The sequence below is a fragment of the Sebastes fasciatus genome, chromosome 21 (assembly GCF_043250625.1).
Source record: "Sebastes fasciatus isolate fSebFas1 chromosome 21, fSebFas1.pri, whole genome shotgun sequence".
In the NCBI taxonomy this organism is placed as follows: Eukaryota; Metazoa; Chordata; class Actinopteri; order Perciformes; family Sebastidae; genus Sebastes; species Sebastes fasciatus.
Window position 1 is genome coordinate 3,038,023 of NC_133815.1, and position 16,139 is coordinate 3,054,161.

At 37.8% G+C, this 16,139-nt stretch overlaps 1 protein-coding gene across 2 annotated transcripts in view; it reads left to right on the top strand.

Annotated features, from left to right (window-relative positions):
• drosha (drosha ribonuclease III) overlaps nucleotides 1-16,139 on the top strand; it is a 112,122-nt gene that overhangs the window by 53,282 nt on the left and 42,701 nt on the right. For both annotated transcript variants that reach the window (XM_074622200.1, XM_074622201.1), the window contains exons 22-23: nucleotides 1,371-1,473; nucleotides 14,680-14,750. In XM_074622200.1, the coding sequence (XP_074478301.1) occupies nucleotides 1,371-1,473; nucleotides 14,680-14,750 (174 nt within the window). The remainder of the gene's footprint in view (nucleotides 1-1,370; nucleotides 1,474-14,679; nucleotides 14,751-16,139) is intronic.

Below are 16,139 nucleotides of genomic sequence, written 5' to 3' on the forward strand. Positions count from 1 at the left end.
TGTTAATAATACACATATGATGTAAATAATCCAGCACCTCTTAAATAATTTAGTATGTACAGTTATGGTTACAGACTCTCTCTCTCTCCACCTCCCTACACTCTGATTTTGTGTTTAATTAATTTGCCAAAAAAGAGACAAAATGCACCATAAACAAAGTTAAAGATGAATTTGACTGAGATCATTATTATAGATAGATAGATAAATAAATGAACTTTATTGATCCCAAATTGGGAAATTCTTGTGTTACAGCAGCAGGTTATCCAGACACTAAATATACAATAAATACACATATCAACACTAGAGATAATATCTATAGTATACACAATATAAAGAATATATTAGAATACACTATAAATACACCAGACTACAACTAGCTTAGAAAATATAAAATATGAACATAGAATAACAATAACATACTATATACAATAGCAAAGTGTGCAAGTTACAATTTTTCTTTAAAATAAAATTAAATGAGGTAGTAAACAAATGTGCAAATTCCACATGTGCATTTTTTTTTTTTTTTTTCGTGAATATCGTTATCATGAATTCTTTTAGGCCACAATAATCCTGTAATGAAAGTCTGATATCCTGACAACCCTAACTTCAAGTATTGTGTTCAATACAATATTGTTTACTGTACATCAAGGTGTGCTTGTATAGATTTGCACATATATAACAGACTGATAGGTAGAGGTATGTTAGATACAGGTATGTGATACTACAGGGATATGAGGTCAACTAGTACCACAGAGATAAATATAGGACATTATTATTATAATAATACATATTAATAAGCTCAGTAGTAGCTTCATAGTAACCAGTGTAATCAATTCAACATTAGTTCTTTATGTTTAACGTCACTGAGGTGGAGGGTCGGTCGGCGGTGCAGCTTGAAGCCCACTTGTGTTTTATACGTACTTATAGGGAGAATAAAAGTGTTTTACCAGTGAAAGAACTCTTCAGACAGAATGAAGGTCACCACTGTGCTATTTCACAATTCATCTTGGGATTATCTAGCATGTCTCTGTGTGTGTGTGTCTGTTGCCAGTGTAATTTTGTGCGTGCATGCACGTGTGTGAGCATTTTCCTCCTGTGCTGGCTTAGTGCATCACGCCACAGCTGGACAACACATGGGCACATCTGTCAGTGCCATGAAGTAGAACCTTTTCCAGCAAGGGCAGGCAATATTTTTTCATTTCCCTCGAGTTTTTTGCCCCCTTCTTTTTTTTTTCCCTCTCTTGTTTTCCATGGAGAGCCTATGAAAATGTGCAATACCAAAAAAAAAAAAAATGCTATTACTTTTTCAAGAGGCTATTACTGAGGTGTCGGTGGCGGCACACTGATATGAATGTGTTTGTCTTTTACAGAAACTGGAGTTAGATCGCTTCATGCTCTACGCTCACGGACCAGATCTGTGCCGGGAGTCGGACCTGCGACACGCCATGGCCAACTGCTTTGAGGCTCTTATCGGTGAGATTCCCATGAGACAACAGATAGAGGCAGGGGATGATGGTTGCACAGGAAGAACAAAAAAAGAGGAATGCATTTTGAGTGAACTAAATATGTAAATCTATTCCTAAAAGGATGGATTTACATATGCTGAAAACAAACGCTGTCTCTCCGCTCTTATAAACACAACACAAAGATTAGGAGGTTTAATAATAGCTTTAGTGAAGTGGACTTTGCAGCGGCACATATATTGGTAATGCTTCTATGCATAAATGGGTTTAATTTACCTGCTAACTTCATGTGCTTTGAATAAAATGGCATCTTTTAATAGTTTAATTCAGGTTGTGCGTGTATGTGTGTGTTAAGCTGTGTAAATAGCTGCAGTGGATCTCCCATTAGGCGCTGGAAACATTACACAGCTTTATTGATCTCGGGAGGTGTGGTTTGGTTTGACCTCTGGCTGGACAGGCAATCCCCAGAGCACACCAAACACATACACAGGCTTGCTGTTCATCTCGCCCGCAGCTCAGCGATAGAGTTTGTGCAGTGATTAGGACCCCACGCTTAAAAACCGCACACACCAAACACACAAACTCTTGGCGGGGACCCGTCCCTCCCTCTCTCCATCCCACCCCATGGGCAGCGCTAAGCTAAGCCTCGCTCCTCGAGAGCTGCAGAGTCGGCAGCTTTCCTCATCTTATCACCATCTTGATTGAACCAGTTCAGCCATCTCCGCGCTCCCCTGATGATAAGATACAGAAAGTGGGTGGCTTTAAAGAAATCTTGCTCGCTCCCTCCCTTCACCAAAACAGCAGTGCGCAAAGAGTGGCGGGGAAAAAGTGCTGACTGGCAGCGCGGCCCCCTGTCGGCCCCGGGGCCCCGTACTTGTTACGGGTTCATTATCGGCAGAGACGGAGTCATAATCTATTCTGTCCCGTGGCTGTCGCCGCCTCATCGCTGCACACGTCCCGAGCGAGGCGGCGGGGCCACGACACTGGATGCCTCCCCTTTCTTTCTTCCCCTCTCTCGTCTTCTATCTCAAATTTCAACTTAATAAAAATGAAATGTGATGAATAAACAGGGGGTGCTGTTATAAAGGAACCTGTGAGAGAAACCGCTGTCAGAGAGCACCCTGTGGTGATGGGTTTTGGATTACTAACTCAAAAATATCGCCCACCCCTCCTCCCACGCTCACCGCAGACACACATGCTGAGGGGCAAAACATGCACACATACACACCGATCCGAGACGTACAAAGTCACTTGCATTGCCGTCTGATGTTGCCTTTTGTCATCTTCATTTCCGTTTCTTTTTTTTAGCTCAAACGCCTCCTTTAAGACCTTGTCGTTGAGCGTCTATCTGTCTCCACCCTCCCTCGTCTCTGACTTACTCTTTATGTCCCTTTGCGTTCCTCCATCTCTCTCTGTTCCCCCCTGTGATCTAGAGTTTGGGTGTTATTAGGTGAAAGATGTGCCATGCAGATGATGAGTCATCATGTCACTCTGTCATCTCCATCTCCCTCCCCCCTTTCCTCCCCCTCCGACTCTCTCACCGAAGAGAGCATTTTCTCCTTACGAGACAAACTCGGATCGCTCACACGTGCCGCGGGGCGGTACGAGGGGCTCACAAACGCCGTCTTTTCATCCTCGCTCGCTCTTTTCCATCTGACAGAGACGTCAAACTACCACTTTCCCAAAAAGCAGCAGGCACCACATCAACAGACATGCTGCCTTGTTGTCTGAAGGTACCATCTTTTTTGGATTTTTTTTTTTCTATTTCAACACACCTTTTCCCTCCAGCGTGCACATGCGTAGAATTGAAATGGGCCTCTTTCCGTGCACTGAAAGCTGTGATGGAATATGACATGCTCATAATATTTCCAAGGCCCTGGCAGATAGCTTTAACGGCTTACTATGCATGTTTTCTGACCTTTGTTTTATTTGTTTCTTTGCCACGGTGACCATTGAACCTGGTCTTTGTTGGAAATGGCAGATAATCTCCTGCTTTGCATGGGCAAAGCTTTCCCTCCGCGGAGCCGAGAATGTGTCTATCTCCTAACCCCGAGGCAGGGCCATTCTCCTGCTCGAGACAGAGAGAGAGAAAGAAAGGCAGAGAGGGAGAGAGAGAGGAAGAATGGAGGGAGAGCGGTAGAGAGGAATGGAAAGCAAAGGCATCTGCAATGCAAATGGGTGCCCTGCAACCCTGAATAATTCAAAGTGTTGAATGGAAATCTTGCTTTTCTGATCCCCTGTCATTAACTTCTGCCGGAGTGAGCCATTCTCATTTGGGCTCTTTTGGCCTGCGCACCTCCCATTCTGTACCACTCCCTCCCCCCCTCTCCCTCTCTCCCTCTCTCACCCTCTCCCTCTGTACTTTTGCTCTTGCCCACTTTACCTCTTCGTCTTTAGAAACCACTTTCTCCCTCTGCTTATTCATAGAAACTCTGCACGCCTGTTGCCCTCCCGTTTGCCTCTCAGGTCCTCTTCACTGATAAGCCACGTCGCTTCCTTCCTACCGAAACTGTTTGAAAAGAATTGAGAGAAGAAGAAAAGAGGCCCCACTCTGTTTTTATGGCCCTAATTTCCTTGTACAGTTGATCTGTGGATTATACGCTGCCAGCAGCCATGGGGGATACAGATGGTGAACCTTTGTGAGGGCCCTCTCTAAGCTCTTCCTATTAAAAGAATGGAGAGAAAGGATTATCTCTCACTTGCTGAATATCAGATTCATACACAATGCAGCCGGTGTATTCATTGAGCGAGTACTGCTCCCTTTGTTAATTGCCGCAATAGTAGAAATGGTGGAGTTGGTTTCTCGTGCGCGCCCTCTTTTTTTTTTGTTTCTCCGTCTCACCCCCCCTCCCCTTGCTCCGAGCCTCACTTTTTGAAAAGCAAGATGTTTGATGTTACAATGCACTCAGCCTGCCTTTGTCGCTGCTGTGGTGAAAAATTCTATTTTCATGTTTTGGTTTTTCGTTTATTTTTTATTTTTTTGCCTTTTAATGTGTTGCTTTCTGTGTCCGTCTGCCGCTTCAGCCCCCATCGAGCTGAGAGGGAGCGGCTTAATATATTATTTGATGGATTAGAGCCTGAGCGTTTTTGAATAATTCATTCTAGGTTATTAATGTGACTGTCAGCCGCTGGTGTTTCATATGCCCCTGACTCTGGGTTTTTATTGGTCACTGAAAGCCCACAGACATTGGAATTCTATTCCTAAACATAACACTGTACAGTCGGTATGGCTGTCTGCATTAGACTTCTGACAGATGTGGAGATTCATTAGTGGCTGGCCTTCTCTGGCCATGACTGATATCCTCTGCACTGGTACCGGAGGAAAACTTGGTTAGAGTTTGTACACTGTGTTCTCTCTGACCTGTATCAAGTTTGCACGGTGAACTTTCTCATCCATCAGTTTAGGGTTGGGCTGCATGCTACTAGAACATGTTTGCATGCTTTAATGTTCTCATACCGACTGTGCTGCAGCACCTCTTTTCACCCTTCACCCTGAGCTCCTGCCCCGCCTTCTCGAAAAGCCCAGTCTGCTCCGATTGGTCAGCTGGCCCACTCTGTTGTGATTGGTCAACTGAACCAAACTCTATGGGCTCCGCTCCAGCTCCATTCTAACTAGCTTTGTTTGAGGGCGTGTTAAACTAGCCGTCATGCAAATGTGTTACTTGGTGACATCATTACGTTACGGGAAAAAAGCGTTGGAGGCGGGGCCTCGTTCATTCCTATGAGAGTTGCTCAGTGGCGCATGAAGCCTAAATGGCTCGACTTCCGTCTGGAAAAGTACCCGGATCTTGGGCACATGGAACATGCGCAGTAGCGTCCGCTCGGTCACATGACTCGGTCACGGGGTCCCAACGTCACGCCGTCATCACGGCCTGGCGCTCCAGCCTCGTTCTGGGTCTCATTCACATGAACAGAGGAAGGGAAATAACTCTGGATTTGGCTATTAGTGCATTTTACAACTTTAAAAACTTAGCTTTTTAAATAAGGACTATTAGAGTGTTTTTACTGGGAAGTTGATTCACCTAAAAAAAAAAATTATCCGCTGAGTTACAGACGTCTCTTTCCCAATGTAAGTCTATGGGAAAAAGTATTTTTGGGCCCAATGTATGAAGTTGCAGTACCGCCGTTTGACCACTACAAAAGTTGGGATGGTCGACCGGCGCTCTTCCTGGAGGCCGGACTTCAACAAGGCGTTTCAGGAAGTTCATGAGCAGTGTTTCTGTGGGGGAGAGTAACTCCTGTTGGTGTGGACTTTGGGTTTTGTAACTTTGCAGATCTTTTACACACAAATATTTATTTTGCACAAAAAATATATAACACACTAAAGGAAAGGAAAAAAAGCACAAAAGCATAATAGGTCCCCTTTAAGCTCCGTGCCTAACAGATCTCCAAGGCAAAGATTGCAAATAGCTGTGTGAAGGTGACCTTTTATCAAAGTATTAAATACCTTGAATGGATTGTACTGTATAAGTGCACTGAACTTTAAATTTCTCAAATACTAAGTTATTTTTTTAAGTTGGTTATTTCAAATTGTAGGCTAAAACTAAATACATTAAATAAAGCATAAGGGCATCCAGTGCACGCTCAAATCCAGTGTCCCCGCCGCAGTGTCAGTGATTCTTCATGTGCATATTCTAGGCAGGTTCACCTCACTCGTAGGCCGCCTCCATTGTGCGCCGGCTTCCCTGGCAGGGTCGACGACTCAGTGGGTTGAATGTGCCGCAGCTCTGAGACTGCAGAGTGATTTGGCCAGGGCATGATGTTACTGCAAGATGAGCTGCGGAGAGATGCTAGCATATAATTGCCAGTGGAGTTGGCTGGGCGTCTTTGTGGTGCTGAGTGTGTGAGTGTGTGTGTGTGTATTCAGAGCGTCAGCTGCAACTTTGCAGGCTGATGGGGTGGACTGTGAAGCACAGATCTCCGTTTAATGATTGCGGCAAGTTGTGCGATTGATTGGATCGCTTTGGGGCACACTTTTTGCACGGACAGCCGCCTTGTCAAGAGTGTTCTCGCTAGAATGAACTGCATATCTTGGTTTCTTCATCCACAGGCCCTTTGATTGACACCAAAGGTGTTGCTTTGAGATTTTTAATACCTTTTTAAATCCCTTGAGGCTCTCCTGGTTTCTCCCTTCCTCCCTGCTTACCCCCCACCTTCTTCTTCCTCTTGGAAGAAGTTTTGAAAATCTAATAAGAAGAAAAAACTTTGAGTTTCAACAACTTTGAGGCCTCCATTTGGGGGAACTCTCCAAATCTGCTGTGTCATCAAAACATGAAGAAAACTGCCTCCCGGCCCCACCCACACCCCCTATCGTCAGTGTTCACACACATGAATGCATTATGAGAGATGGTTGAAAGACGTTCAAAACTCGGTCCTAGGAGGGAGTTCTTATCCTCCCACAGCTGGTCTCCAGAGGGAACATCTGCTACGTAGCAGCGCCTAGAACTGAGGTCCACATTATGGTAAAACCACAAATCTCAGAGCTGATGTTGGGTGGAAAACATCCTGCGAAGAACCGCTACCCTCTCTCCAGAGCCTCCTGCGGTCAGCCTCCGAGAGACGCTCGCACCGACAAGCCAAGATTACTTGCTAACTGATACACATCTGCAAGGGGTCGGTGGCTGTGGTCTGTGTGTGTGGACTTTAAGAAGCGTTTAGATTTATAGTTATTGATTTATAGACGTATTGCGTTCTGTTTTTGGATGGTCATAAGCATTGCAGGAAATTACTCTTCTGTCTAAAAACAACAATGACTGCGTTGCACAAAATATTCCAGTTTTTGCCTTTTATCTTGAGAAAAGGAAACGCTACGACGCCTGCTCTATGGGCATAATGGATGCGGAAGATCGCCGGATGATCCGGGTAATTTTATACTCGGAAGTCAAGCTTTTTTTGCTTTATGCGCCACTGAGCTAATTTCATAGGAATGAACAGGTACCCGCTTCCAAAGCTGTATCCAGTTCTCTTTATACATCCATGTGAACACATAAGAGGGTGTCGCAAACTGCCGTAAAAACCCCAATTAAAACCAAGTCCCCAAGAAGAGCGCCAGGCTTTGAAACAAACTTTACATAGTGGCCAAACGGTGGTACTACATCATCCGTGTCCATCACATGATGCCAATGGGACCAGAAAGACTTACATTGGGGAAAAAGATCTGAAAAAAAATATCTGAAAAATGTCTGGAAAAAAAAGTCTGAAAAAAAATATCTGAAAAATGTCTGAAAAAAAAGTCTGGAAAAATGTCGGACAAAAAAAGTCTGAAAAAAAATATCTGAAAAATGTCTGAAAAAAACAGATATGAAAAATGTCTGAAAAAAAATATCTGAAAAATGTCGGACGAAAAAAGTCTGAAAAAAAGGATCTGAAAAATGTCTAAAAAAAAAAGTGGAAAAAAAAATATCTGAAAAAAATGTCTAAAAAAAAAGATCTGAAAAAAAAGTCTGAAAAAAAATATCTGAAAAATGTCTAAAAAATAAAGTCTGAAAAAAAATATATCTGAAAAAAATGTCCGAAAAAAAAGATCTGAAAAATGTCGGACAAAAGAAATCTGAAAAAAAAGATTTGAAAAAGATCTGAAAAATGTCTGAAAAAAGAGTCTGAAAAAAGGATCTGAAAAATATTGGAAAAAAAGTCTGAAAAAAAATATCTGAAAAATGATTAAAAAAAAAGTCTGAAAAAAATATCTGAAAGATGTCGGACAAAAAGTCTGAAAAAAAATATCTGAAAAATGTCTAAAAAAAAAAGTCTGAAAAAAAAATATCTGAAATGTCTGAGAAAAAAGTATCTGAAAAATGTCTGAAAAAAAAGTCTAAAAAAAAATAAAAATGTCGGACAAAAGACATCTGAAAAAAAAGATTTGAAAAATGTCTGAAAAAAAAGTCTGAAAAAAAAATGTCTGAAAAAAAAGTCTGGAAAAAAATATGTGAAAAATGTCTGAAAAAAAAATATGTGAAAAATGTCTTAAAAAAAAGTACCTGAAAAATGTCCGAAAAAAAAGTCCGAAAAAAAATATCGGAAAAATGTCGGACAAAAGACATCTGAAAAAAAAGATTTGAAAAATGTCTGAAAAAAAAGTCTGAAAAAAAAATCTCTGAAAAAAGTCTGAAAAAAAGGATCTGAAAAATGTCTAAAAAAAAAAGTGAAAAAAAAAATATCTGAAAAAAAAGTCTAAAAAAAAATATCTGAAAAAAAAGTCTGAAAAAAAATATCTGAAAAATGTCTAAAAAATAAAGTCTGAAAAAAAATATATCTGAAAAAAATGTCCGAAAAAAAAGATCTGAAAAATGTCGGACAAAAGAAATCTGAAAAAAAAGATTTGAAAAAGATCTGAAAAATGTCTGAAAAAAGAGTCTGAAAAAAGGATCTGAAAAATATTGGAAAAAAAGTCTGAAAAAAAATATCTGAAAAATGTCTAAAAAAAAAAGTGAAAAAAATATCTGAAAGATGTCGGACAAAAAAAGTCTGAAAAAAAATCTCTGAAAAAAAAGTCTGAAAAAAAATCTCTGAAAAATGTCTGAGAAAAAAGTATCTGAAAAATGTCTGAAAAAAAAGTCTGAAAAAAAAATCTCTGAAAAATGTCTGAAAAAAAAGTATCTGAAAAATGTCCGAAAAAAATGTCCGAAAAAAAATATCTGAAAAATGTCGGACAAAAGACATCTGAAAAAAAATATTTGAAAAATGTCTGAAAAAAAAAGTCTGGAAAAAAAAGTTTGAAAAAAAATATCTGTAAAATGTCTGAAAAAAAAATATCTGAAAAAAATGTCTGAAAAATATCTAAAAAAAAAGTCTGAAAAAAAAAATATCTGAAAAAAATGTCTGACAAATGTCGGACGAAAAAAGTCTGAAAAAAAGGGTCTGAAAAATATCGGGAAAAAAAGTCTGAAAAAAACCCCCGGAAAAATGTCTGAAAAAAAAGTCTGAAAAAAATATCTGAAAAAAAAGTCTGGAACAAAATATCTGAAAAATCTCTGAAAAAAATGTCTGAAAAAAAATGTCTGAAAAAAAAGTCTGAAAAAAAATCTCTGAAAAATGTCTGAAAAAAAAGTCTTGAAAAAATATGTGAAAAATGTCTGAAAAAAAAAATATCTGAAAAAAATGTCCGAAAAAAAATATCTGAAAAATGTCGGACAAAAGACATATGAAAAAAAAGTCTGAAAAAAAAGTCTGGAAAAAAATATGTGAAAAATGTCTGAAAAAAAAATATCTGAAAAAAAAGTATCTGAAAAAAAAGTCCGAAAAAAAATATCTGAAAAATGTCGGACAAAAGACATCTGAAAAAAAATATTTGAAAAATGTCTGAAAAAAAAAGTCTGGAAAAAAAAGTTTGAAAAAAAATATCTGTAAAATGTCTGAAAAAAAAAATATCTGAAAAAAATGTCTGAAAAATATCTAAAAAAAAAGTCTGAAAAAAAAAATATCTGAAAAAAATGTCTGACAAATGTCGGACGAAAAAAGTCTGAAAGAAAGGATCTGAAAAATATCGGGGAAAAAAGTCTGAAAAAAACCCCCGGAAAAATGTCTGAAAAAAAAGTCTGAAAAAAAAATATGTGAAAAATGTCTGAAAAAAAAGTATCTGAAAAAAGTCCGAAAAAAAATATCTGAAAAATGTCGGACAAAAGACATCTGAAAAAAAATATTTGAAAAATGTCTGAAAAAAAAAGTCTGGAAAGAAAAGTTTGAAAAAAAATATCTGTAAAATGTCTGAAAAAAAAAATATCTGAAAAAAATGTCTGACAAATGTCGGACGAAAAAAGTCTGAAAAAAAGGATCTGAAAAATATCGGAAAAAAAAGTCCGAAAAAAACCCCCGGAAAAATGTCTGAAAAAAAGTCTGAAAAAAAAATATCTGAAAAAAAAGTCTGGAACAAAATATCTGAAAAATGTCTAAAAAAAAAGTCTGAAAAAAATATCTGAAAAATGTCGGACAAAAAATGTCCGAAAAATGTCTGGAAAAAAAAGTCTGAAAAAAATTATCTGAAAAATGTCTGGAAAAAATTTCCGAAAAAAAGATCTGAAAAAAATGTCCGAAAAAAAGATCTGAAAAATGTCGGACAAAAAAAAGTCTGAAATAAAAGTCTGAAAAATGTCGGACAAAAGACATCTGAAAAAAAATATTTGAAAAATGTCTGAAAAAAAAATTCTGGAAAAAAAAGTTTGAAAAAAAATATCTGTAAAATGTCTGAAAAAAAAATATCTGAAAAAAATGTCTGAAAAATATCTAAAAAAAAAGTCTGAAAAAAAAAATATCTGAAAAAAATGTCTGACAAATGTCGGACGAAAAAAGTCTGAAAAAAAGGATCTGAAAAAAATATCTGAAAAATGTCTAAAAAAAAATATCTGAAAAAAAAGTCCGAAAAAAAATATCTGAAAAATGTCTGAAAAAAAATATCTGAAAAATGTCTAAAAAAAAAGTCTAAAAAAAAAATATCGGAAAAAAAAAGTCGGAAAAAAAATATCGGAAAAATGTCAGACAAAAAAGATCTGAAAAAAAAGTCTGAAAAAAAAATATCTGTAAAAAGGATCTGAAAAAAATGTCAGACAAAAGATGTCTGAAAAAAAATATTTAAAAAATATCTGAAAAATGTCTAAAAAAAAAGTCTGAAAAAAATATCTGAAAAATGTCGGACAAAAAATTTCCGAAAAATGTCTGGAAAAAAAAGTCTGGAAAAAAATATGTGAAAAATGTCTGAAAAAAAAATATGTGAAAAATGTCTTAAAAAAAAGTACCTGAAAAATGTCCGAAAAAAAAGTCCGAAAAAAAATATCGGAAAAATGTCGGACAAAAGACATCTGAAAAAAAAGATTTGAAAAATGTCTGAAAAAAAAGTCTGAAAAAAAAATCTCTGAAAAAAGTCTGAAAAAAAGGATCTGAAAAATGTCTAAAAAAAAAAGTGAAAAAAAAAATATCTGAAAAAAAAGTCTAAAAAAAAATATCTGAAAAAAAAGTCTGAAAAAAAATATCTGAAAAATGTCTAAAAAATAAAGTCTGAAAAAAAATATATCTGAAAAAAATGTCCGAAAAAAAAGATCTGAAAAATGTCGGACAAAAGAAATCTGAAAAAAAAGATTTGAAAAAGATCTGAAAAATGTCTGAAAAAAGAGTCTGAAAAAAGGATCTGAAAAATATTGGAAAAAAAGTCTGAAAAAAAATATCTGAAAAATGTCTAAAAAAAAAAGTGAAAAAAATATCTGAAAGATGTCGGACAAAAAAAGTCTGAAAAAAAATCTCTGAAAAAAAAGTCTGAAAAAAAATCTCTGAAAAATGTCTGAGAAAAAAGTATCTGAAAAATGTCTGAAAAAAAAGTCTGAAAAAAAAATCTCTGAAAAATGTCTGAAAAAAAAATATGTGAAAAATGTCTGAAAAAAAAGTATCTGAAAAATGTCCGAAAAAAATGTCCGAAAAAAAATATCTGAAAAATGTCGGACAAAAGACATCTGAAAAAAAATATTTGAAAAATGTCTGAAAAAAAAAGTCTGGAAAAAAAAGTTTGAAAAAAAATATCTGTAAAATGTCTGAAAAAAAAATATCTGAAAAAAATGTCTGAAAAATATCTAAAAAAAAAGTCTGAAAAAAAAAATATCTGAAAAAAATGTCTGACAAATGTCGGACGAAAAAAGTCTGAAAAAAAGGGTCTGAAAAATATCGGGAAAAAAAGTCTGAAAAAAACCCCCGGAAAAATGTCTGAAAAAAATATCTGAAAAAAGTCTGAAAAAAAAGTCTGGAACAAAATATCTGAAAAATGTCTGAAAAAAAAATGTCTGAAAAAAATGTCTGAAAAAAAATGTCTGAAAAAAAAGTCTGAAAAAAAATCTCTGAAAAATGTCGGACAAAAAATGTCCGAAAAATGTCAGACAAAAAAGATCTGAAAAAAAAGTCTGAAAAAAAAATATCTGTAAAAAGGATCTGAAAAAAATGTCAGACAAAAGATGTCTGAAAAAAAATATTTAAAAAATATCTGAAAAATGTCTAAAAAAAAAGTCTGAAAAAAATATCTGAAAAATGTCGGACAAAAAATTTCCGAAAAATGTCTGGAAAAAAAAGTCTGAAAAAAAATATCTGAAAAATGTCTGGAAAAAATTTCCGAAAAAAAGATCTGAAAAAAATGTCCGAAAAAAAGATCTGAAAAATGTCGGACAAAAAAAAGTCTGAAATAAAAGTCTGAAAAATGTCGGACAAAAAAAGATCAGAGAAGTCTGCAAATCAACTTCCCAGTACGAACGCATAGTCCTTATTTCAATGATTAGGTCCTAAAATTTTAAATGCACTAATGGCCTATTACAGTATTATTGTCCTTCCTCTATTCATGTGAGGTGGAGTTAAAGGAAATGCTACTGCACCTGCTCTATGGGCCCCATAGATGCGGAAGATCGCCGGATGATCCGGGTACTTTTATCACTCGAAAGTCGAGCTTTCTTTGCTTCATGCGCCACTGAGCAACTTTCATAGGAATGAACGGGTCCCCGCCTCCATCGCTGTATCCAGTTCTCCTTATACATTCATGTGTACAACACACAGAGCTGGTCATTGACAGTAATAATTCAGAATATCCAAACAGAATACGCCGTTTACATGACCCGTATCAAATTCACAATATTGTCATATTCTGAATAATAGTGAAATATTAGTGTGCATGGTGCTGGTGCGTTCCAAATTCACCAGCCACGTTCATTATTTTACCACTCAACTGGATTTGTACATTAGTAAAGGTCCTCCACATGAATGAGAGCCTGTTACTTGCCAAAGTAGCTACTAGGGCGAGACAAAGTTGTCAGGCTTAATCAAATTTTACGAACATTTGGGCAATGGCTGGTAGTAATTTCCCACTCTGTTTAGAAGTAAAGGGCATGCAAGGCAGATAGAGTGGGTGTGCATTTGTGTTTGTCTTGGTGCTAGGTGGTTTGTTTGTATTTCTTTATGGTTTCGGTTATGTAGGCTGCATCTTCGCTGTTTGTTTGTGTGTGTGTGTGCGTGCGTGTGTGTGTGTAAATGGCCTGTTAGCCATCTGAAAGCAGTTTCCCTCCCCAGATGATGAATCCCTCATATGTTTTTGATGTCGTCCATGAAAGCAGTTTGCGCATTTAGACTTGCAACCGCACCGCGCCCCATTTCCACTGGCTCATTTATGCACATCATAAAAACCTCTGCACGATTGTATACCCAATTTGCCAGGTGGTTATTGCTTTCTAAATTGAATGAGCCACCCTAAGTGTGATGGTTCGAAGTTGTACGCAGCTTAAAGGCACCATGATAGTTCCGCTGATTTTAGTAGAAACAGTAGAAGAGAGAGAAAAACAACAAAACACACAAAAGGAGAGTTGACTTGTGCAAAGGAGCTGCCTATTGCAACTGAATGAGCTGGAGACGCTGCATATCATTCCCACAGAGAGAGACATTTGGGATACTTGTCTTATTCTTTGCTTGCTGTGACAGCAGCTCTCTGCAATTTGGGACCAATCCTGTATTGAATTTCTCTCTTTGTCCCTTGACTTTTGTGTGTGTTTGTGTGTGTGTGTGTGTGTGTGTGGGCGTATGCACATGTGTTTGTGTTTTTTTTCCCCTCACGACTTGTTGGATTCACCACATTCTGTTTGTTGTGCGGACATCTGCACAGATAAGTCACGCCCGAGTATGTAGGCGAGTGACAAAGAGGACATTATACTTTTTTCCACACCGTCCATAAAAGGGTTTGATCATGAAGTCCATAGGTCTGTATGTGGGCTTGTGTGTGTGTTCGTCAGGCCTATTCATACCTAAGCATGTGACACAGACTCAGCTTGCTACATGTTTGATGTTTGTGTGACCTTGGCCTGTTCTATCTCAATGTGGTGATGCAACCATCCCCTTCCTCTCCTCCTCCTCCTCCTCCTCGTCCTCTTGTGCTCTGACAAGGGGGAGGTGGATCTGCACCGGAACCCCGAGGTCATTTTCACCGCCAAAAAGCAATAAAAATGCACTCCTACTTTTAATAAAGCAATTATAACTCATTGCCGAGTTCAATTAATTTTAAGTTTTTCCATTACGAGAGCGGTCTGAAATTGCTACAGAATTGCTAGAAATGTTTCACACCAGCAATGCACTGGTGCAATGTACTGCCTTTTCACAGTCACCTTAAATTTGCCTGCATGTTATAGGACGTATCCTCCTGCACAATATCCAGCACACACTTCCTGATGAAATGTATTGATTTTGTCCTCATTAATTCTTGTTTCTTCAGGTGCTGTGTATTTGGAGGGAGGCTTGGAGGAGTCCCGGTCGCTCTTTGGTAGACTGCTTTTCAGCACACAGGTAACTGACTAAATATATCACTTAGCTCTAATGTGGTTTCTGCCCTTTGCTATGCTGTAGTTTTACGCACAGGATGTGTATTTGCATCTTTCTTTTTTTGTGTGCACACATCAGTCATAGAGATGAGCCGCGGACACGCTAGACAACATTTTCCTATTTCGATTCGTGGAAGACACAACTGTAATGTTTTTCACAGATTTTTTTCTGCCTCTTTTTATTTGTTTAAACCCACACACTGCGTGTTTTGGCAAGCAACACATATTGAACAGTTACTGAGCCGTTGCCAGCCTCAGAACCTGAGATCTCACATAATCTCGCTTTACCCTGCAGTACTTCCGACTATCTGCTTATTGTGTGTACACTGATATGCACAAAGATAAAGAAACAATCTGGATGAAGCCATCGCAAGGCCTGTTGATTTTGCGAAATGAACTGGAGGTGTGGAACATTGCAGTTTGCCGGTCCTGAGCAAGGACACCTGCTATTGTTTGCGAGTGTGTGCGTGTGATCAGCCGGCGTGAATAATTGATGAATGGATCAGTATTTGCATTTATCTTGGCAAGAAACGTTACGAGTCAATTAAATAACCTGCTGCACTTCTAGTATGTAGCAGCAGGCTTTGTTCTAATTGGCTATTGAGGGTGCTTGTCGGAGAGCCTGTCGGTGACTCCCACACACTACAGGACACATGGCTGAAACCTGTTTGATCAGCATAGGTAGTCGTTAAGAGACCAGATCAGAGGCTTCTGGACGAAATCTTTGAAAACCTCGAAACCACGAAACAACTGGGGAAGATTATCATTAACTGGGGATCAGCCCTCCAAAAACACATTTGGTGGAAATGTAAAATCTATTCCATTTGACTGCAACAACTTCTTTATTTGAATGATTTTTGTTCATGGTCGAAGGTGAATAATTCATCCAAGAAGTCACATTTTAGCTTTTTATTTACATTTTTTTCTTAATCAAATGTTGGCCTTGATTTTTCTCCACGCTCGGCCAAATTCACTCTGAGTCTTCTCTCCTGCGTTCGCCAGCCATTGTGTTTGAGTGGCGACTGTTGAGTTTTTGTTCCCGTGTAGAGAGCTGAAACGTCCTTGGTTTCTGTTTTACAGTCGTCCTCTGGCCGTGAAAGTCGACAGCAGTTATCACGTTATTGGGCTGTCGTGAAGTGGAAGTCTTTAATTGAATGATGAGAGATTTCCTTGTAAAGACTGACTTCTTGGAAGCCAGCTGAACTTGTTATAAGTAACCTGATTAGAAAGAGCAGTGCAGCAGCTATTGGAGCAAGCAGAGGATGGGGTACATCGTCACCATCAAGACTGTTAAAAATATATACAGACAAAGAGAAAACATGCAAACATCTTCGTATTCTAATGCAAAATAAAC